We start from the raw sequence: 21,841 nt of genomic DNA, 5'->3' as shown, positions 1-21,841 counted from the left end.
AAAAAAAAAAAAAAAAAAAAAAAAAAAAAAAAAAAATGTCAGTCATCTCTTGCTGGAGGCCTAGCCTTAATCCCATTATTCAAGAAGCTGAGGCAGGAGCATGGTGCGTTCCAGGTGAACTTAGACTACATAGCTGAAGTCCTATCTGAGAGGAAAGTAGGGAGAAAGCAGGGCAGACAGAATTTCGTTTATTGTTTTCTAGGAAGTTAACATGCAATCAATGCCACGGCTAAGAAGAAACATTTAAACACAGATATGCACAATTACAGTGGTGACTGCAAGACTCCATCAATAGAATTGTCAGACAGCTTCTGGCTCCCACTCTCACAGCCATTGCAGTACATTGAGCTCCATAGAGACAGCTTGAGCTGGACGGGCACTGGGCAACTCTGTGCCTCACGGAGGAAAATCAACTAAACGTGGGCAAAGGAGATCCTAAGAAGCCGAGAGGCAAAATGTCCTCATATGCATTCTTTGTGCAAACCTGCCGGGAGGAGCAGAAGAAGAAGCACCCGGATGCTTCTGTCAACTTCTCAGAGTTCTCCAAGAAGTGCTCAGAGAGGTGGGAGACCATGTCTACTAAAGAAAAGGGAAATTTGAAGATATGGCAAAGGCTGACAAGGCTCGTTATGAAAGAGAAATGAAAACCTACTTCCCCTCCAAAGGGAAGACCAAAAACAAGTTCAAGGACCCCAATGCACCCAAGAGGCCTCCTTCAGCCTTCTTCTTGTTCTGTTCTGAGTACTGCCCCAAAATCAAAGGCGAGCATCCTGGCTTGTCCATTCGGTGATGTTGCAAAGAAACTAAGAGATATGGGAACAACACTGCAGCGGATGACAAGCAGCCCTATGAGAAGAAAGCTGCCAAGCTGAAAAAGAAGTATGAGAAGGATATTGCTGCCTACAGAGCTAAAGGAAAACCTGATGCAGCGAGAAAGGGGGTGGTCAAGGCTGAAAAGAGCAAGAAAAAGAAGGAAGAGGAAGATGATGAGGATGAAGAAGATGAGGAAGAGAAGGAAGAAGAGGAAAATGACGAAGAAGATGATGATGAATAAGTTGGTTCTAGTGCAGTTTTTTTCTTGTCTATTTAACCCCCCGTACACAACTCACTCCTTTTAAAGAAAAAAATTGAAATGTAAGGCTGTGTAAGATTTGTTTTTAAACTGTACAGTGACTTTTTTTGTATAGTTAACACACTACCAAATGTGTCTTTAGATAGCCCTGTCCTGGTGTTATTTTCAATAGCCACTATCCTTGCCTGGTACAGTCTGGGGTTGTAAATGGCATGGAAATTTAAAGCAGGTTTTTGTTGGTGCACAGCACAAATTAGTTATATATGGGGACAGTAGTTTGGTTTTTGTTTGTTTTTTTTCTTTTGGTTTTATTTTGGGGTTTTATTTTTTTATCTTCAGTTGTCTCTGATGCAGCTTATACAAAGATAATTGTTGTTCTGTTAACTGAATACCACTCTGTAATTGCAAAAAAAAAAAAATGCAGCTATATTTTTGACATTCTGAATGCTTCTAAGTAAATAACATTTTTTATTAAAAAAAATAGAGCTGTCAGACAAATATTCATAAGAAACTTCGGAGTGAAACTGTGTAGTGGATCAAATGAACTCTACTACAGAACACGCCATCCAGTAGCAAAACATACTCTTTTTCATGCTGGTCACTTAACTGGCTTTTCCAAACTAGATCACATTTTAGACCACAAAGAAAGTTTTAACAAATACCAAATCACTGGAACACTCTTGTGTTCATTCAGATCATAATGAACTATTACTAAAAATGAGTAGAAAGAGAAACCACACAAACACATGGAAATTGAACAATTCACTTTCAAATGATCAGCGAGTTAGCAGAAAATCTAGAATGAGAGGAAAATGAACAGACCTGAAGAGCTTGAGAGTATCAGAAGCAAACAATGCTTCAAGATTTAAGCTAGAACAATGACTGTTCAGGATTATAGCCTGGGAAATCTGACAAGAACTGGCAAATACAATTGCTTTAAATTAACAACTTCGAATCAAGCTGGTCGTGGTGGCGCACNCCTTTAATCCCAGCACTTGGGAGGCAGAGGCAGGNGGATTTCTGAGTTCGAGGCCAGCCTGGTCTACAGAGTGAGTTCCAGGACAGCTAAGGCTACACAGAGAAACCCTGTCTCGAAAAACCAAACCAAACCAAACCAAAACAAACCAAACCAAACCAAACAAACAAAAACCCCAACTGCGAATCAATAAGCATGGGGAATGAGAGTAGAGAGACAGTCTACAGAGTGGTGAAACCTGCCAGCTATTTATCTGATGGGGACTTCCACTCAGAACAGACAGGGCAAACACAGAAAGGGCAAATAATGTAACGTGTAAATGAGGAAAACCAATCTGATCCATAAAGGAGAGCACAAAAGCAAGACTACATGGCAGCAAATGCATAGCCACTGCTCAGCATCTCCTGCCACGGTGGAGCTCAAAACCACACTGACATCCATCTCCCACAGGCAAACGGTAATCAGCAAGAAAACAAAAGCAACAGATGCTCTAAGGGACGTAGGGTGCTCTAAGGAATGCTGGAAACAGAAATTAGTAAAGACATTATGGAAATCAGTCTGGAAGGTCTTCAAAAAGAAGCTATAAATACACACCCTGCCATTCCTGGGCGCACCCAGAGGAATCAGCATCAGTAGATAACAGACACCTGAACACCCACCACATTTACTGTGATACTATTCACAGCAGTTAGGTGCTCATTAACAGATGAATAGATAAAATTTGTCATGTATATATCTATATCTATACCTATAATGGAGTATCCCTCAACTGTTAAGGAGAGTGAATTTTCGTGTAGGCAGGAAAATAGGACTGAAAACCATCATGTCCAGCAACATACACCAGACTCAGAAAAGAAAGAATAGATTGTGTGGAAGCTTGATTTTTGTGAAAGTCAGAAGAATAGAAGGGAAACTATTTGACAAAGAGGCTCGTGGGAAAGGCTTCAGTCAAGAGTATTTTGTGGGGTGTGAATATGACCAACACATATTCATAATGAACCTAGTTATAATTTACACATAGTAATAAAACATACAGACACGGAAGGTACAACACAATGAGTTAATTCTACTGTAATATGGACTTGTGTCTGTGTGTGTGTGCTCACGCTTGCACACACACACACACACACACACACACACACACATATACATGTGAAAGCTAGAGACTGACATTAAGTATCTTCCCTGATTGCCCTCCATCTTCTCTGTTGAGATGGGGTCTCTCACTAAACCCAGAGCTCATTGTTGGTTCTCGTGTCTAGCTAGCCACTTGCTCTGCGGATTCTTGTCTCCAACTGTCCAGTGTGGAGATTACAGGCTCAATGCTCACCCTGCATTTAGGGAGGTTCTTGGGATCTGCACTCTGGCTTCATTCTTGCACAGCAAGTGTGTGCTTTACCCACTGAGCCATGGACTTAGGGAACTCAGGGTTACAGTGATGTGCTGGTGCTGACGGTGCTGTTGAAGTCTGTCTCCTCTGGGCATGGCAGACTGCCATTTAAAATCAGAGCAGCAGCTTTATACACATGGGACCCTCACAAGATTGGGAGGAGGCTCAAAGGTGTATGAGACACTTCCCCTCCCTGGGGATACAGAAGCAGTTAACTGTTGGAGATGAGAAAGACTCCAGTGGCCAGATGCCTAAAAGCTGCCATGTTCCTATACATGACCCCTCACCCACACTTACTCCTGTAAACAACTCCAGTTACACTCATGGGTTCATGAGTGAGATTTGCCTGGAATGGTGTTTTTAGATTGGAGGACACAGACATGTCATACAACACTTGACACAGGCAGGACCATGATGCAGGGTAGATACCAAGTGCAGTTGCACTGGCCCTGTGAATGACAGACAGCCTCTGCAGTTGAATCACCTCACTCTGCTATTGAGGTGAGTTGTATGCTGTGACTGTCACCCTGAGAAACACTGACCAGGAAGACACGCCATGTCTCACTGATCTGGGCTTTCTAACGGCAGTAATGGTCAGCAGTGAATGACCTACTCACACGCCAGTCGCTTCCTTTATGTGCTCAATGTATGCTCATTTACTTTGTTACAGGGAATTGTTATTCTCTTTTTAAAATGAGGAGCTTCAGTTATAGGAAGAATAAATAAACTGCCAGGGGCAAAATCTAGTAAACATCAGAGGCCAGGCTTTGAGCCCAGGCAGTCTAGTGGTCCCACAGTGTGTCTGCATTACAGTAAGCTTGCTCATTTTGATTATGAAACCTGATTTTAAACTCTTATTTTAGACCAATGAGGTGACATGGCCGTCTCTGAGTCAGCCGCACCCTTCCTTTCTCAGGCCTAGGGAGCTGGTGTACTCACTGCTTCTCTTCTCCTGCGCTCTTGCTCTTTCTCCCTCGCTAAATTCCGGTCTTTGAGAAGCCAGAGCTTGCTTATGTCTTGAGCTTCCGATGGTGGCTGCTGTTCACTCTGCTCTTCTTCAAGAGACTTATCTTGCACTTTATTTGATAAAGATTCTAGAGTCAATCCACTTCCAGGCTCCCTTAAAGAAATAGAATGGCTCAAAGTAGGTTTCAAGTTCCTTAACATTTTTATTATAACGACATGATTAAACAACTACAGAAAGCCATTCCTGGGTTCCCGGCTATCAAGGCATCCTTTTTTCCTTCCCTTTTTCCTCCTTTCTTGACAGGACCTTATGTGGCCCCTATGTAGCTAAGGATGACCTTGAACTTCTGATCTTCCCTTGTTGGGACTACAGTCAAGTATTACCATACCAGGGATCAGATCTGGGACCTCGGACATACTACGTAAACATTCCACTAACTGAGCTATACACAGCTCCAACCCCTGCACTTGACTTCTGAATGACAAGTTTTACATAGGGCAATCTATATTAACAACAAAAAGGAAAGCTTTAGAAAACTGTGGCCCTGCACACAACACAGAATTGTCTTCCTATAGTAGAATGGAAACACTCGGAAGACAGTTCAGGAAAATATATAATAATTATAATTTGATAACAGTTACAAATTTACTAGCTTGATTTCTTTGCTATTTCTGATTTCTACTAGATACAATAATTTAGAGAAATACTGATAAGCTACTCTTTTTTGTAATGACAATTTGTTGTGTGTTCTACTAGACAACTGAATCACAGTAAGCTGACAAACTGCCAAATACATTCCTTAGTCTCCCATGGCCTTATTAAGGCCAGTAAGTCACAGACCTCTGATTTTCTTGAGATACTTTTGGGTCCTTCGCATTATGCTCCAGGTGTTTCCGCATCTGCTCCTGTGTCCGGGCCTTTACCTCCTTTTCTATTGCAGCTTTTCTAAACTGGTTGAAAAGCTCATCTGAAGACTTCAGTACACTTGATGCTTTCACTGGCTTCCCTAAACTTTTCCAAGAGTCTGCATTCTTAATCTTTATATCCTAAAATGACAAATATTGATTCAGCCTATGTTAGATGTCAATCAGATTTTGGAAGGAAAATGATATCTTCTGACTTATTAATAGAGCAGGCTTAGGTTGTAAAAACGTTCATGGACTTTAACTTTAGTTGGGGAAAACAGATATTTAAACTCTATTTATCTAAGATCAAACTAAAACACCAAGGTTCTAAACAGTTTCAATGTAGTTTACTTCTGCATGTTAACAGGGTGAACTGTTAGGTGTTTTGTCCAGACAATTATCTTAAGAAACAGTGAAGTTGAGCTTATGCTCTGAGTACTTCTAAGGAGGAAGAAAAGAAATGGTGTATTCAAAGTTTAAAAATTTGTCTCTAAGGCCTGGAACAGGACCTCACAGTTAAAGTTTCTCAAACATCTAGAAGGCAAAGCTGCCAGTGCGTGCTCTGAATGGGGAGGGACTCTTCTGCAGACCAAAAGACAGCTCGATGCCACTGCTACACACACAAGCAAGAAATTCATCACCGCAGCTTGGAGATACACAGGCAATAGGGATCTAATCTTATTTAAGTTACTGTTTAACAATCTTCCACATAACTCATATTACATCTCAGGTCCTCTCAACCCTTGAGAACAATCACGGCATTTTTACCTTCTGCACGGGAGCATGGCATTCTGGCTCCAGCACTGTGAGGCTCTCAGCAGAGGTGTGCACCACAGGGGGGCCAAGCAATACTCGCTTGCAATCACCTAGAAGCACATACTCTTTAGAAAGGAATAACACAAATACTTCAGGGTACTTATCTGGAGTTTAAGTTTCTTTTTCCTTCCATGTCAGACATCATAAATATAAAATAGCCAGATATAGTGGCGCATGCCTTTGATCCCAACAGTCAAGAGGCTGAGGCAGGAGGGTAAGAAGTTCAAGGTATGCTTGTACTACTTATAAGATCCTGATTAGGGAAAGAGAAAAAAAAAACAAAATAAGGAGACACATACACACATGTATGTCTGTGTACATATATATGTATATATATGGAATAAGAAAAATAAGTTTCTATACATCCTTATTATGGTATCTGTTGGGTTATATTATAAAAGTGAACATTTCTCACTTGAAGTGACCTTTGATTGTTGTTGTTGTTGTTTTCTATCTTTGTTTTGGAACCATGAAGGGTTGACATACCATGATGTTGAGCAGGTCTGTTCTCATGATATGGAGCTCTAAAGTTTGTAGACTGGTTTCCGCTCCAGAGGTGGATCTGGATTAAGCTGCTAGTCATACAAATTCTGCTTTTCCCCTGGTAAGCCAATGTAAGGCTTCTAGGGAGGCAGGACACGACACTGTTTCCACAGCCCACATGGAAATAAAAATGCAGAGCCTAGGACAATACATACTATAATACCAACCTACCAGGCAGAATGTGCCAGCTGGTGCTGTGACTGTATCTCAGGTCTGTTCTACAGGAGGAATTCATACCTTGCAGTATAAACTTGGTCAAAAGCTCATGGCTGGGGATATCAAAGATCATAGAGGAGAACCTACTGATATTTTGTTAAATGGTCATAATGTCTTCACATTATTTATGTTTTTGTGCATAGATGTGTGCTCTCAATCTTGGTCAGAAAATCTTTTTGTAATGGGCAGCAATGCAGAAAGACATGTAACTGTTCAAAGTACTGAGAATGCATGACTGAGTACTCAGCTCTAAGTGGGACACATGCCAATTTCCCTCTCAGGGAGCACCGCAGAAGAGGTAGTGACAGGGATAGGAAGGAGCACAATGAAGGGCTGTCTTCTAGATGTGACATGGATGCTGCATTCATGAGCTCACAGTGGTTATCTGAACAAGATCAAGCTGGTCAGTATTTCATCACGGAGAATAGGAGCTCACAAGCCCCACCCTTGCCTGAGGAGCTCACAAGCCCCACCCTTGCCTGAGGAGCTCACAAGCCCCACCCCTGCCTGAGGAGCTCACAAGCCCCACCCCTACCTGAGGAGCTCACAAGCCCCACCCCTACCTGAGGAGCTCACAAGCCCCACCCCTACCTGAGGAGCTCACAAGCCCCACCCCTCCCTGAGGAGCTCACAAGCCCCACCCTTGCCTGAGGAGCTCACAAGCCCCACCCCTGCCTGAGGAGCTCACAAGCCCCACCCCTAGCTGAGGAGCTCACAAGCCCCACCCCTAGCTGAGGAGCTAGCTATTGGCAGTTGATGGCTTCTGGGGATAGAGTCCTTGTTTGTTTGGCGATATGGCTACTGGTGGGTTGCCCAGGCTGTAGTGGAGTCTCTACATCAGTGTGCATCCCACAGCAATCAGCACTGACTGGACTCTGTGGATTTGGCTTTTGTTTTGTTTTGGTTTGTTTTGGTTTTTTGAGACAGGGTTTCTCTGTGTAGCCCTGGCTGTCCTGGAACTCACTCTGTAGACCAGGCTGGCCTCAAACTCAGAAATCTGCCTACCTCTGCCTCCCGAGTGCTAGGATTAAAGGTGTGAGCCACCACACCTGACGGATTTGGTTTTTAATAAAAGAGGAGGATATGAAATTGGGAAGAGACATGCAGAGAGAGGTTCAAGTGGAGTTGGAGGGGATGTGACAGGACAGAGACACAAAATACAACAATCCCGTTTGAACTCTCATCAGTGTTGACTGGTTGATTAAAGGACAAAGAAGAAAAAGCAAAATTAGCTGACTCAAACTCATAAAATTCTAGATCATCTAATGCTGTGGGGATGTGTATTTAAGCTTCTACCTCCCTTCAGTCCCTTGACTAAATCACGTTTGACTTCAAGCTGAGGTTAGGGTAGAGCTAGAAACAGAACAGAGAGAGAATGTGACAGAGGAGGTGTGTGTGAGTTAAAGAACAGATCTTATGTTTAAACCCTGGATAGCCCAACACACCCAAACTTCACAAGATCCCGGACACCCAACACGCGTGCACTTCTTAAGCTCACGTGGAATGGAAAGCAAAGTTCAGAACTGCAACCCTTCTGAGCTGCCACCAGACTTAGGCAGGACGGAGAGTCTGTGTGCAAAGTACAAACTCTACAATGATTCTCAACTTGTTGGTAAGAGGTAACAGTGTTGTTTTCACTAAATAAAAGGGGAAGATTAAAATCTGGATGTTGAAAGGCTGCAGAGATGGCTCAGCTGTTAAAGGCACTGGCTGTTCTTCAGAGGATTGGGGCTCAGTTCCCATCACCCACACAGTGATGTACAACCATCCATAACATAGTTCTAGGGGATCTAACCCTGTCTTCCAGCCTCTGTGGGCTTCAGGCATGTATACATGGTGCATAGACAGACACACGTATGACATAAGAATTAAAATAATAAATAAAGCCCTTTTTAAAATCCGGGGATTGAAAAGTGGGTATTTGGCCTGGCGTGCCTTTAATCCCAGCACTTGGGAGGCAGAGACAGGCAGATCTCTGAGTTCGAGTCCAGCCTGGTCTACAAAGTGAGTTCCAGGACAGCCAGGGCTACACACAGAAACCCTGTCTCAAACCCCTCCTCCCCAAAAAAATGAAAAGTGAGAATTTTGTTGTCACATGGTTTGCAATGGTTATTTGATGTTTAAATAAAGATGCTCTAGTGTTGTATAAGTATGCCTGGGGCCAGGTACATTTGAATTGTGCAAGTAACAGAAAACAAAAACAGAGATTCCCCAGATGCAGTCTACAGCAGGTTGTCTCTCAGCCTTTCCGTCTCATGCTATCGAGACTCACATGTGGGTAAGCAAGGCGGCTGTGGTCAGCACACTGCTTTGAGGGGAAGATCAGGACTTGTTCAGCAAGCCTGGGTGGGAAGTTCTGTAGTTAAGTAGGAAGGGAAGCAGCTGGCCGGGGGCAGTGACACGCACCTGTTTCCCCAGCACTTGAGACGCTGAGGTAGGTGGATTATGAGTTTGAGAATATGTGGGCTATATACATAGCACAATCCTGTCTCAAGAGAAAACAAAAGTTAAAGCTATCAATCAACCTTATCTAAAGGCAGTCATACCAAAAGGTGATTGCAGGAAACATTCAGAGAGGTGGGACAATCAAGAGAACAGGGTCACCGAAGCCTAGGATGGCAGCAAGGGTCCAACTGGGAGCAGCACTACCACAAAAGTTATCACTTGACACATCAAATACCATTAACTCTCCTTTCTCTGGAGTCCTCGCCTCTCTTCTTTGCATGCTTCCTTCCCACGAACCGATGCTGGCCCACCTATCATAACTAACACAGCACAAGTGCCTGTGGGTGCAGTGCTCAGCCTGCCTGAGAAGAGTCTTTCAGCCTTTTAGTTTTTCTTTCTTTGGAGCACTCACCACAACATCTCATTGTCTCCTCTTCTGCTCTCCAAGAGCTACCCCTAGCCTCCCTTTACAGGAAGTTTAACTGCCCTAAGCACCGTCTTTGCTCAGAGCTCCATCAGCTTTCTACTAACTGCACTTTCACCCAAGACCAAAGCCTTTCAGCTGCTAGGGTCTCTGTGATCTGCCCTGCCGACCTGTTCATACTTCTACATTTCCTGTTCATCAAACCAGATCGTTAGTCATGTTGAGGTCAGTTTCTTAAAAGTCTTCGAACATTCTGTTCTTCCATCCAGACTGCTCAGTCTAAATGCATACAGGGAAGTCTTATCTGTAGTGTCCAGCTCAGATGGCCACAGCAGGGTGCCCCTTTCTGAAGGTTTAGGCATCAGGTTTGCCTTGCCAAGGCCAGGGTTAAGTGGGAATCTAGACGCCACTCTAGCCTCTTCCTTCTTTTCAAGGGCGCCACCATCTCCCCACTTGCTCGCTCACAATCACACGCTAGACAGCAGCAGGTTCTTCCTACTTGGCTCAGGCTTTACTAATCTGCCTTTGAACATTCAGACCTTTCCAACTGAAAAAATAACTCTCATGGCTGCTTTAAAAAGCTCTGTCTTTGTGTTAATAACCCAGCTATTTCCCCTTGGCCTCACTGAGGCATCTACCAGGGTCTACACAGTCTGTAGAACCCTGGCTGCTACAGCTCCTTCATAAGCTTGGAAGAGCAGTACTCCTGCTGCCCGTTTAGGCCTCTCTGTCCCTGTGCCCACTGCAGCCTCTGCAGCCAGTGGCCCAGGTGGTGGCCCTTCTCAGCCCTCTCTCCTCTCATTATCTCTCCTTCCTTTTTGTCTCCTGTCTTTCTAATTTTTCCTCTTCTTCTTTTAAGATCAGGATGGCCTCAAACTTCCAGCTTAGATAATCCTCATGCTGCAATGCAGGATCAGGACTAGTGCTTTAATTTGTTAATTTCTTTACTGACATTTTCTTTCCTAGAACTACTCTTCTTAATTTGCATATTTCATCCTTCCCTCCCTCCCTCCCTCCCTCCCTTCCTTCCTTCCTTCCTTCCTTCCTTCCTTCCTCCTCATGGTTTCCTAAATTACATCCATTTTATCTTAATTGCTTGTGGCAATGCTTAAATGATGTTAGACTCTTTAGTACCAGATACCCATTTCTGCTTTTTCTCACCCAGCTGGATAGCCAAATGAGCTCAACCTCGTACTTCCCATCCAGCTGTTAAGATTATCTCCTCTCAAGTCTTACACCTTCTGCTACAAAACTACCTTCCTATGCTCATAGCATTAGTTTTGGTTGTAGTAACTTTGACTTCGACTACAAACTCAGCTTTCTCCCATGGTACTGACTAATCAGAATATCTTCAACTTAACCCACAATTTAGTAAGCAGCAAATTTTTTCTTTATAAACTTTTTATTGCCGTTTTCCCCAGTGCTGGGAACTGAACCTCAGGCTCATGCCTGTCAGGCAAGTGTTTTACCAATAAGCTACTCCCTCATCCCCTAAAGTATTGTAGTTCTTTTTTTTTTTTTTTTTTGTGGGGGTGGGGGTGTCTTTTTGTTTGTTTGACATGTTTCTGTTTGAAGTTCCTTGTTGCATAAAAATTAAAAGTTGAAATGCTATGGTAGTCTGAGAAAGAAACTGTGACCTAGGACAGCTACATGTTCTTATTCTTCTCACAGGATGCAAATGCTCTCCCTCTGGACACAATTCACCCTGCCTTAGCTGGCTTGCCAATCTGTGCCTGCCTCTTTCTCTCTGGTTTGTAGGGCCTTTTGGATTTTGGAGGGTGGGGGGTACTGGGAATTAAACCAGAGACCTCATATATGCCAACAATACAATCTACCACTGAACTACAAGCCTAGTCCCCAATCCATGTTTTTCTTGATCTCCATTTTCTTCTCCTCAAGGGTAAGCTGTAATTTGAGTTACAGACAAAACAGAGTAGCATGGAGCCCATCGCCAGAAGCAACAAGAGCATCAATACCCCAGTGCCTTTCCCAGGCTGGATCGGTTCAAGGCCATCCCTGGGTACATAGTGAGGTCAGAGAGAGGCTGGAGGGCGTGCAACTCTGACAAAGGAAAACAGAAAACCTGCTTTGTTCTCCCCACACCACTGCAGCTTGCTTTCCACATGGTGGTAGAGCAGCATTTACCAAAGTAGCTAGAATATGGTTAAGCTTGGGTAGTAAAAGAGATTTTTCATCATCTATATACTCTAACAAATTGAGTATAGATTACACAAATATTAGGAGTGCTTATGTATATAAAGCAGTTTCCTGGGACCTGGCTCATTCAGTAATGCTTGGGTGTGTAACACTGACAACGCCATTGTGTCCCCACATGTGGCCTCCGGACACACGTGGACTACAGAGTCCATTTCTCAGCCAGAATGGCTGACTTGTGTTTCTTACCTGAAAGAGGCTGAGTCTGCACAGATGCAGTGTTCTCTGTGGCCTGCAGATGCTGTGTCACTTGGCAACCAAGCATCTGCTGGGAGTGCTTCCCTGGGGCTCCGCATGGCGCTGTGCTCTGCTGAGCAAGGGGAGCTTCAGCAGAGGTTATGTCTTGCACAGAAGACTGTATCTGCTAGACAAAGATCAAGTTATCCTTCAGACCTCTAACCACACAAAAGCATAATTAAGAGATCTGGAACACAAGACATAGGCGGCAGACCAACAATGCTTTGATGGTACCTTCTGAAAATGCATTACAGCTTAAGTCACACACACACACACACACACACACACACACACAGTCCTGCTAGGGCAGACTCTGCAGGTGAGAGGATCAAGGTCTAGGAAGAGTAAATACCTTGTTGGATGCCTAAGAACTTGGATCTCTGGAGTCCTGACTCTCCTCCTAATTTTTGTTTAGAAATTTTACATAGGACCCCCCCCCCCACACACACACACACACACTCCTTTTTCTGTACCAAGGCAGTTCCTCTGTATTCACAGCCTTAGGTTGAACTGAAGTTTCTAAAACTTGTTCTACTTAACCGCTTGGCTTATACAGTAGTTGTATTTATTAGAAGGAGGAAGCCAAGTCATTTCTCTAGTCAACAGCCTTTGAGAGGAAGTCTTTGAACACCTAGTTAATGATTGAAAACAGTGATTTTTAATATAAACAAAATAAATGTTTTATTTATTTTTTTCTTTTTGAGTCTCTTGCTATCTAACTCAAGCTAACCTAAATCTGTGGTCTTCTTTCCTCTGCTTCCTCAGTGTGGACACGATTTATGTGCTAAACAATGCCCACCAACCCCCCCCCCTCCTCCACACACACACATAAAACATTGTAAAGAAAGTTACTACCACACTAGCTGCTACAACACACACCCTGGTTTCAATGCTGAGGTTAAAGATTCAACTTACCTTTATATTTTCTTTTGGAGGCAAATCATTCTGTTTTACTCCAGTAAATTTAGGAAATATTTCTGAAAATGTATATAGATAATTATTTCAACATTTGTAATCTTAACAGAAAAGCCCTGCCAAGTTACAGGTTTTCTATATTAGAAGCGAAACTAAGAACCAAGAGGCCTCGGTTTCCTGGCCACGGAGCTTCAGTCACAGGTAAAGCTTCCAGGCAGACCAAAGGCCAAGTTCAGGAGCCCTGTTATAAAGTGACTATGGTTGGTAATAGCTTTTAAGTGTTTTTAACACAGAAATATATAGTGGTAGACATGTTAATGTGAGTGACTGAACTGTTTTTAAGATGCATACATACATCAAAATCATGGCAGACACCCTAAATGTATCTTTTTATTATTTTTCAAGGAAAGAAAATAATACCACTGGGGCTAATGGGGGAAAAAAGAAAAAGCTCATTTCAAAAGAATACTTTTAATACAAATCTCTTAAAGTCACCGACTTTGCCCTATTTAAATTAGTCGACTTCTGTTTAAATGAGAAAAGTTATTTCTCCAAACTTCTTTGTTCAGGATGGAATAAACACCCATTCAGAAACTCCACTTTGGATTATGTTCAGGCAAAAACCAAGTGTGTTCTTTGACTGTAAGAAGCTCCAGGGAGCATTTAAAAAGAAAGTCACAAACAGAGCTCAAGGTTTCAGACATGGCACCAATTACACCAGCGTAAGAGCCCTAAGTGTAGTTCCCGGGGCTCAGGTGAAATCACCGAGAATCTACCACAAGAGAAACACAAGTTACTTACTTATCTGCGAGGGTACAGAGGATGCATTTATTATAAGTGAGATATCTGATATCCTTACTAAACTCAAAGATCCATCCTTTTACTTGAAACTTTGGCAGTTTGGACTAGATAACAACAAATAGGTTTCCTGTCTTGTTTGTTTTGAGACAGTGTCTCACATAGCGCAGGATTGCCTCAATCTCACTATGTAGCTGAGCATGGTCTTGACATTGCACCTGGTTTGTGTGAACCGGGCTCACTCTGGCTGTGTGCAGCCTTCTCTATCACCTCAGGCCCCCAGAGAACCAATGGGTTTTACAAGGCCTCCTTTACCTTCAGAAATATCTGTGCCGCTGACATTGGGGGTAGAAGCAAATACAAAAAGCTCCGTCTGCCTGTCATGGAGGCAAGATTCCTCTGTTCATGTACAACAGACTGTGGTGCCATCCTCCCCAGCACAGGCCTCTGCCATGTGGTGAAGCAGGAGCCTGGACGCACCACTCCAAGCCGGCTGTCACAAACCACCTGAACAGTATTTGGTTCGGGCTCAAGGGTACCAAGGCTGGTCTACACCAACTGTTATTCAGACTTAAAGCATTCTAATGGAAGAATTACCTTCTGCCTCCTGAAATGCCAGCAGTCTCCACTGGATGTGCTACTGTTCTTTCCTTGCTTAAAATTTTTGATGCTGGACACTGTTAAAATTGCTAAATGGCACTCAAAGCTGCATTTTAACTTAAAGAATTCAAGTACTTAAAATGACACAAACCAGTTTCACTCAGCCAAGACTGATTTTAGTGTTGGGTTTGGGTAGAGGGGTGACGGGGAGAGACCGAACACACAGGGTAGAGAAACTACAGTTTCAGCTTTGAACAAAAAACAAAAACACAGTTCATTAATACATAACATACATATTTATTAATATATCTTATTCAAACATGCACCTAAACTACAATGTCTTACAACATAAACACCTTAGTGAGATAAAAATATGGCATGCCACACTGGTGTTCTGCTAAGAAAAGCTGAAGAATATTTCCTTAGTTTTATGACATATAAAACTAACACTTAGGCTTATAAAAATTAGATCTGAAGACACTAGCAAAAGGCAAAGAATATTGACTAGAAATTTCAAAATTACCTAGTTCATGTCACGACACTACATCACTTTAACACTTGAATGCCTTGTGGGAAATAAACAGGTGAGTGACAGGAGCTTGTGGCTCAGCGCCTTGCTTCTGATACTAATCTCAGGTAACTGCTTCCCTGGCCTATGCTGAAGTAAACTGTGTCTCTGGTTTTGGGAATTAAAACATATATGCACATTTTTGCTATTAAGCTTAACATCATATTTCAGTTAGTAATAAATATCTACCAGATTTGGAGGACATCAATTAAGTTGACCACAATTATGACCACATATCTATTAACACTAATTTCTCTGGGACCTCTGACTATATCCGTGCCTATATTAAGAAACATTAAGTAATGAACATGAACCATGATGCATGGTGTGTTTGAATTTCACATCTCTCAAAAGCCTAATTTAAAATTTGTGTTATAAATGTTTTATTCTAAACTACACAAAACACTTCCTAGAGTTTAAACAAATAGCTGGAACTGGTGGGGAGTCAGTGAAAAGGTAAAAAGCACCTGTTTACCTATCAGAGCACTGAGGCCAAAGCTCCAGAGACACCACATCTCACCAGCAAGTTGGTTTGGAATAAAATCCCAAGAGGCACCACAACGCAAAGCCAGAGTATGGTGTCACACACAGAAGAAATAGTTACCAACATTTCTGACATTAGAGAAGCGAATCATGTCCCATTCTGAAATTCCATGGAAGTCACTGAACTCATGTGGCAGCTGCATCTTACTCTACAGAGAGACAGCAGGCCCTGAGGTATGGAAGGACTTGCCCAGATCCCATTCTAGTGATTTACAAGCACCAACAATCAGCACTATACTAAGCAATTTGGTTCCTTTAAAGAACCTATTTTATTTAGCTATTCTCCCTCTGTTTAGTAGTTTCTTTAACATTAAGAACAAACCTGTCATAAAAATGTGCTCCTTATATAAAGATTTTAACTTGAGTCAGAAAAGGGAAAGCCATAAAAGAGCAAACAACTACAGTTATTCTCAAATTAGTTAGCACCTTAGAAGCCTTAAGTATTGGTTATTTCCCGCGTACGACTACTTGCCAATATAAACATATGTGTGACATGTGAGCCTCGTGCCTTCAGAGGCCAAAAGAAGGCATCAGATCCCAGAGTTACAAATGGTCTTGAGCCACATGTGGGTGCTGAGAATTGAACCCAAGTCCTCTGGAAGAGCATCCAGTGCTCTCAACAATCCTTGTGGCTGTATCAGCTCCAACCCCTCGTACATTTTAAAGATAATAAATCATACCTGTCTCCCTGTATATTCAAATCCACATTTAGGCATAGTAATATAAAAAGCTTTTAGGTCATTCTAATGTTGCCAAGATCAAGACATACTATTATAGATAATCTATTTATCCAGGAAGACCTAGCTTGTATGGAAAAATAAAATTAAAAATGCATGAGAAAGAAATGGCTATTGCAAGGTCCAACCTCAATATAGACCTCAGCGTATGAATCAGCTTTTATTTTATTGTACTAAGCCTGGATCCTTGGCCTTTATCTTTCTAAACCCTTCCAGATGTTAGTTGATGAGAACTTTAATCATATTCTCTGTACTTCTGCAGAAGAGCTCGACAACAGTGAAGTGACAAATCACTCATTCCTACTTTAAATCACTGATGAAAAAGAACTAATGCTATTACTATATGCTATTGCTATATGCTATTACTATGGTGTTGCATGTGCCTCAAGCATTCTATTTCACACTGTCTGAGCTAGACACTCAAGTAGTTTCCAGGATTATTTCCTATAAGGTTCCAATCAGAAGCTTTGGTGTTTCATTCATTAGACTGGGCCTCATGCAGTTTGGGCTGGCCTAGAACTTGTCCAAGGATGGCCTCCTGCCTTCACAATCCAAGTGTGAGAACTGGAAGAGTAATCACTAGGCCTGGATAACTGCTATGGTCGATGAGCTATAGGGTTATTTATCTCAATAATTTGAATATATTCCTCTTATCATGTCACCCAAGTGTGATGAGTGTCCGAACTGTCTTAATAGCCCCTCCCTGAGCACTTGGGCAGCCAATACGGGCTATGTCAGAATTAACTGTATTTTGCAGCCTCATCCATATTATGAATCTTATACTTGGTATTTTGACAGACATAAAAATAAACGTCAAGGTTTTATATTTGTACCAATGTTTAATAAATGTTCTTGATTTATCTGTACGTGACTGTTTGTAGATACTGATGTCAGCCAAAAGAAAATTTAAATGATCAAATTACATTGAAATTTGCAATGAAATGCTGCTTCTGGTCTTCGGGTTCTCATACTTATTTTAGAAAGATTTGGGATTTCATTAGCAACTATTTATCTTGAATCAGACTAAATATCGTGCTTGAAATGATAATTAAATAACTTTTCTAGATTTTTTTAAAACAAGACTTTTCTTGGAAATCAGTACTTTACTGCATAATTAGTACTGCTTAACCAAGTTAAAAAAAATGAGCATGTTAAAAAAAATGTACAAATGAAGTTTCAAAATAATGGGCAGTAGCTCTTTGGGTGATTAGAACAAACAGCCCTGAAGCCACTTACAACATTCATGTGGTTTTCAGTAGCTCCGGTGCTGGCTAGCTTTATGTTAGTTTGACCAAGCTACAGTCACTGGAGAGGAGGAAGCCTCGACTGAGAAAATACCCTTTATTAAGATCAAGATGTAGCCAAGGCTATAGCATGTTTTCTCAATTAGTGGCTGATGGGAAAGGGCTCAGTCCACTGTGGATGGGACCACCCTTGGGCTGGTGGTTCTGAGTTCTGTATTCCAGCAGGGTCAGCCAAGCCATGGGAGCAAGCTAGGAAGCAGCACCCCACTGTGGCCTCTGCATTAGTTCCTGCCCCCAGGTTCCTGCCTCATTTGAGTCTGTCCTGCCTTTCTTCCATGATGAACAGGGACTTTGGGTGGTGGGCTGCTGTTCTGTGGGAGTTTGGAAGATAAAGTTGAGATCTATGGATGTGGTGGAATTTGGTTCTTTCTTCTTGAAGTGAGAAATTATTTTTTGTTTTACAGAAGCCCATAGTTGATTTTTAACTCTTTTTTTTTTTTTTTTTTTTTTTTTTTTTTTTTGGAGATAAACAACCACACGCTCCATTTATTCTCTCCATCTATTTGGGTAGCTACAACTAGAAGCTGGGTAGAATGTCCCTCGGTAGACTATTTAATTCATTTTTACCTAAATTTACCAATAACAATATTAATGCTTAACCCATTAAATTAATGTTTATGGTACAAACTTAACAGCAACCAATACCTAAACCTAGAGGTTGAAGAAATGGCAAAACAACCCTGAGATTCCACCTCACACCAGTCAGAATGGCTAAGATCAAAAATTCAGGTGACAGCAGATGCTGGCGAGGATGTGGAGAAAGAGGAACACTCCTCCATTGTTGGTGGGATTGCAAGCTTGTACAACCACTCTGGAAATCAGTCTGGCGGTTCCTCAGAAAATTGGACATAGTACTACCGGAGGATCCAGCAATACCTCTCCTGGGCATATATCCAGAAGATGTCCCAACCGGTAAAAAGGACACATGCTCCACTATGTTCATAGCAGCCCTATTTATAATAGCCAGAAGCTGGAAAGAACCCAGATGTCCCTCAACAGAGGAATGGATACAGAAATTATGGTACATTTACACAATGGAGTACTACTCAGCTATTAAAAAGAATGAATTTATGAAATTCCTAGCCAAATGGATGGACCTGGAGGGCATCATCTTGAGTGAAGTAACACAATCACAAAAGAACTCACACAATATGTATTCATTGATAAGTGGATATTAGCCCAAAACTTAGGATACCCAAGATATAAGATACAATTTGNTAAACGCATGAAACTCAAGAAGAATGAAGACCAAAGTGTGGACACTGTGCACCTTCTTAGAATTGGGAACAAAACACCCAGGGAAGGAGNTACAGAGACAAAGTTCGTAGCTGTGATGAAAGGATGGACCATTTAGAGACTGCTGTATCCAGGGATTTTTAACTCTTAAAGAGTTTAGAGTTTTATGAAGATGTTGTATTTTAAAAGAAATTTTGGATAAGAGACTGAGTCTTTAAAGACTGTGAGACTTTAAAATTTTGGAATATTTTAAATTGTGATGTTCATATTAATGTGAGATCTTAGGGATGTACAAGAAACAAAAGGTTGTGGTTTAATAATGATGTATTTGTGTGTCAAGCTGACCAGGGGTCAGTTGTACTGGATAGTTTTATGTCAACTTGAAACAAGCTACACTCTCTGGAGAGAAGAGAGCCTCAATTGAGAAAATGCCTACATAAGTCTGGGCTACAGGCAGGCCTGTAAGGCATTTTTTTTAAATTAGTGATTGATGGGGAGGGTCCAGCTCATTGTGGGTGGTGCCACCCCTTTTTTTATAATCAAGCATGCTGACCAAGCTATTCCTGCCTCCAGGTTCCTGCTGTGAGAGTGTCCTAACTCCCTTCCAGGATGAACAGTGCTGTGGGAGTGTACACCAAATAACCCTTTCCTCTCCAATTGCTTTGGTCCTGGTGTCTTATCACAGCAATCAAAACCCTAAGCAGGGCCGGGCAATGGTGGTGCACGCCTTAAATCCCAGCACTTGGGAGGCAGAGGCAGGCGGATTTCTGAGTTCGAGGCCAGCCTGGTCTACAGAGTGAGTTCCAGGACAGCCAGGACTATACAGAGAATCCCTGTCTCAAAAAACAAAACAAAATCAAACAAACAAACAAAAAAACCTAAGCAGGACATCCCACCTAAATAGAGCATTATTGCAGAGAAACCAACCCACAATATAGCAAGAACAGAAACTTAACAAGAGGAATCTGCCCCTGCTGGCACCAAACAAGATTAGGACTAAAGGAAACAAAAACAAAATGGGTATAGTCAAGTAGCTGAAATAATCAAGGGGGAAACTGCCGTAGGGATGAGCTGTTGATACTATTATGCTGCTATGGAAGGGGAAGGAGCTGTGGGCCCACCTTAAACTGAGAACAGACAAACAGTTAGCAATTGATACATGGGAAGAGACATGTCCTTAGTGAGTAACCACCAGCTTTCACCCTCAATGGCACTCACTGGGACACACACACACGTGCACACACTCACACGCACACAGAAGGGGCAGTTGGGAAAAGAAGGGGATGAACAGGAGTGAAGGGGGACACAGTATTATCAAAATATGTACACGTATGAAAGCATCATAATAAATCATTGTCAAATAGAATTAATATATGACAATAAAATGTTAACAAATCCAGTATGACAAGTATTAAAAGGTAGATAAATTTTAAAAATATGATTAGCTTCTTACTAAGAAAGTATGTATGCCACCAAAGCTTTCAGATAAGTTGCTTCTATTACTGAGTCTCTCAGGATCCTGACATCCAACTACATCCATTCTGAACAAAGCACTATCACTTAGAATGTCAACATCTTACTGATTCCTTCAGCTAGTTTTTGTTTTATTGAACAAGGTTTTATCACTAGTCCATGCAGGCCTCAGCTCCCTGAATGCTGGGGTTACAAGTACCTGCCACTATGCCTACCTTTATTCTTATTTCGTGTTTTGTCAATAGACCAAATTTTCACATTTTGAGGGGTAATTAACCCATTTCCACCACACAATGAAAGCTGGCAACATGTTTGTCATCTGCAGTTTGTTGAAACTGTTACACACACAGCCAAGAACACAGGCACTTTCATTAGTTTTACAAGAATATTGCAATGATGGGGGGCTGACTTATTTTTCTCTCTCTAATTTATAATCCTGCTTACAAATTTTATTGTTATTCTTAGGGAAGTAAAAATGTTCCTAGTTTACACACTAGAAATCAGTAAGTCTTATGGCATTTTAAAGTACTTAGTATTGAAGTACTTACTTCGTATCAGTTTAGTACTAAAAAGTATTCAAAGAGCCTATACTTAATTTGCTTATTGGAAGCATAGATATAGTTTTTTTCCATTTTAGACTTTGCAATTTATAATACACTTAACCAGTGTTTCCCTCTGTCTATAAAGAATACAGATGTACGTTTAAAAATTAAAATTTCAAGAATAAATGACAAGACAGATGTAGCAACACATGCCTGTGATTCCAGCACTCAGGAGGCTGTGAGAGAAAGAACAGGACTTTAAGTCTATCGGTGGCTACACAGTGAGATTCCATCTCAAACAACAGTAAAAGACAATGTCAGTGCCACCCCCCAGTGAAGACAAACTGATCTCAGTGTAATAAATCACAAACTATTCATAAGATGGTTAACTTGAATAAATCGATAGATGATAAATAAATGAAGCGAGCTGAGGAATACCTGCAGCTTGATGGTTAAACTGATTTCCTGGTATGTCAGACCTTGGGTTCACTCTCCAGTGCCAGGAGAGGGAATAAAATTTGTTGCTTTTATTTTAACATTATATATTTTTAAAAGCGTCTAAATCAGTCTATATGTGTGGGCCTATGACCTACTGCTTGAGGCCATGAATGCAATGGATTTTTTCCAATACTGTTCTATGCTCAGAAGTCAAATATAAGAAATATTTTATAATAAGAGCTGCACATGACTTTAAAATGTATTAGAATGACAAATCCTAACCACAGCAAAACTTCTGTTGAACTTTACTAAATTGTTCTGCAAGTTCAAGGATGGCTTAGGCTTCAGTGCAAGCTCCAGCCCAGCCCAGCCCAGGACACTCCGTGAGGACACAGCTTGGTGCTGCAGTGCTTGCTCGCCTTGTGTGCACAGGTGCCTTAGTTCCACCACCACGCAACAGAAGCAAAGCTCTTTGGAAAACA

General features: G+C 41.7%; 1 protein-coding gene and 1 pseudogene across 4 annotated transcripts in view; one reads left to right on the top strand and one right to left on the bottom strand.

Annotated features, from left to right (window-relative positions):
- The window catches only part of Brdt (bromodomain testis associated), a 57,396-nt gene that overhangs the window by 4,336 nt on the left and 31,219 nt on the right, over positions 1–21,841 (bottom strand). For all 4 annotated transcript variants that reach the window (XM_021162657.2, XM_021162658.2, XM_029477851.1 and 1 more), the window contains exons 14-18: positions 13,121–13,182; positions 12,158–12,332; positions 6,079–6,176; positions 5,246–5,451; positions 4,378–4,558 (exon numbers count right to left, since the gene is read on the bottom strand). In XM_021162657.2, the coding sequence (XP_021018316.1) occupies positions 4,378–4,558; positions 5,246–5,451; positions 6,079–6,176; positions 12,158–12,332; positions 13,121–13,182 (722 nt within the window). The remainder of the gene's footprint in view (positions 1–4,377; positions 4,559–5,245; positions 5,452–6,078; positions 6,177–12,157; positions 12,333–13,120; positions 13,183–21,841) is intronic.
- LOC110294430 lies at positions 426–1,054 on the top strand (annotated as a pseudogene).

Source organism: Mus caroli, chromosome 5 (genome assembly GCF_900094665.2).
Source record: "Mus caroli chromosome 5, CAROLI_EIJ_v1.1, whole genome shotgun sequence".
In the NCBI taxonomy this organism is placed as follows: Eukaryota; Metazoa; Chordata; class Mammalia; order Rodentia; family Muridae; genus Mus; species Mus caroli.
The sequence above is the reverse complement of the archived record's forward strand: the minus strand, read 5'-3'. Positions and strand labels throughout refer to the sequence as shown.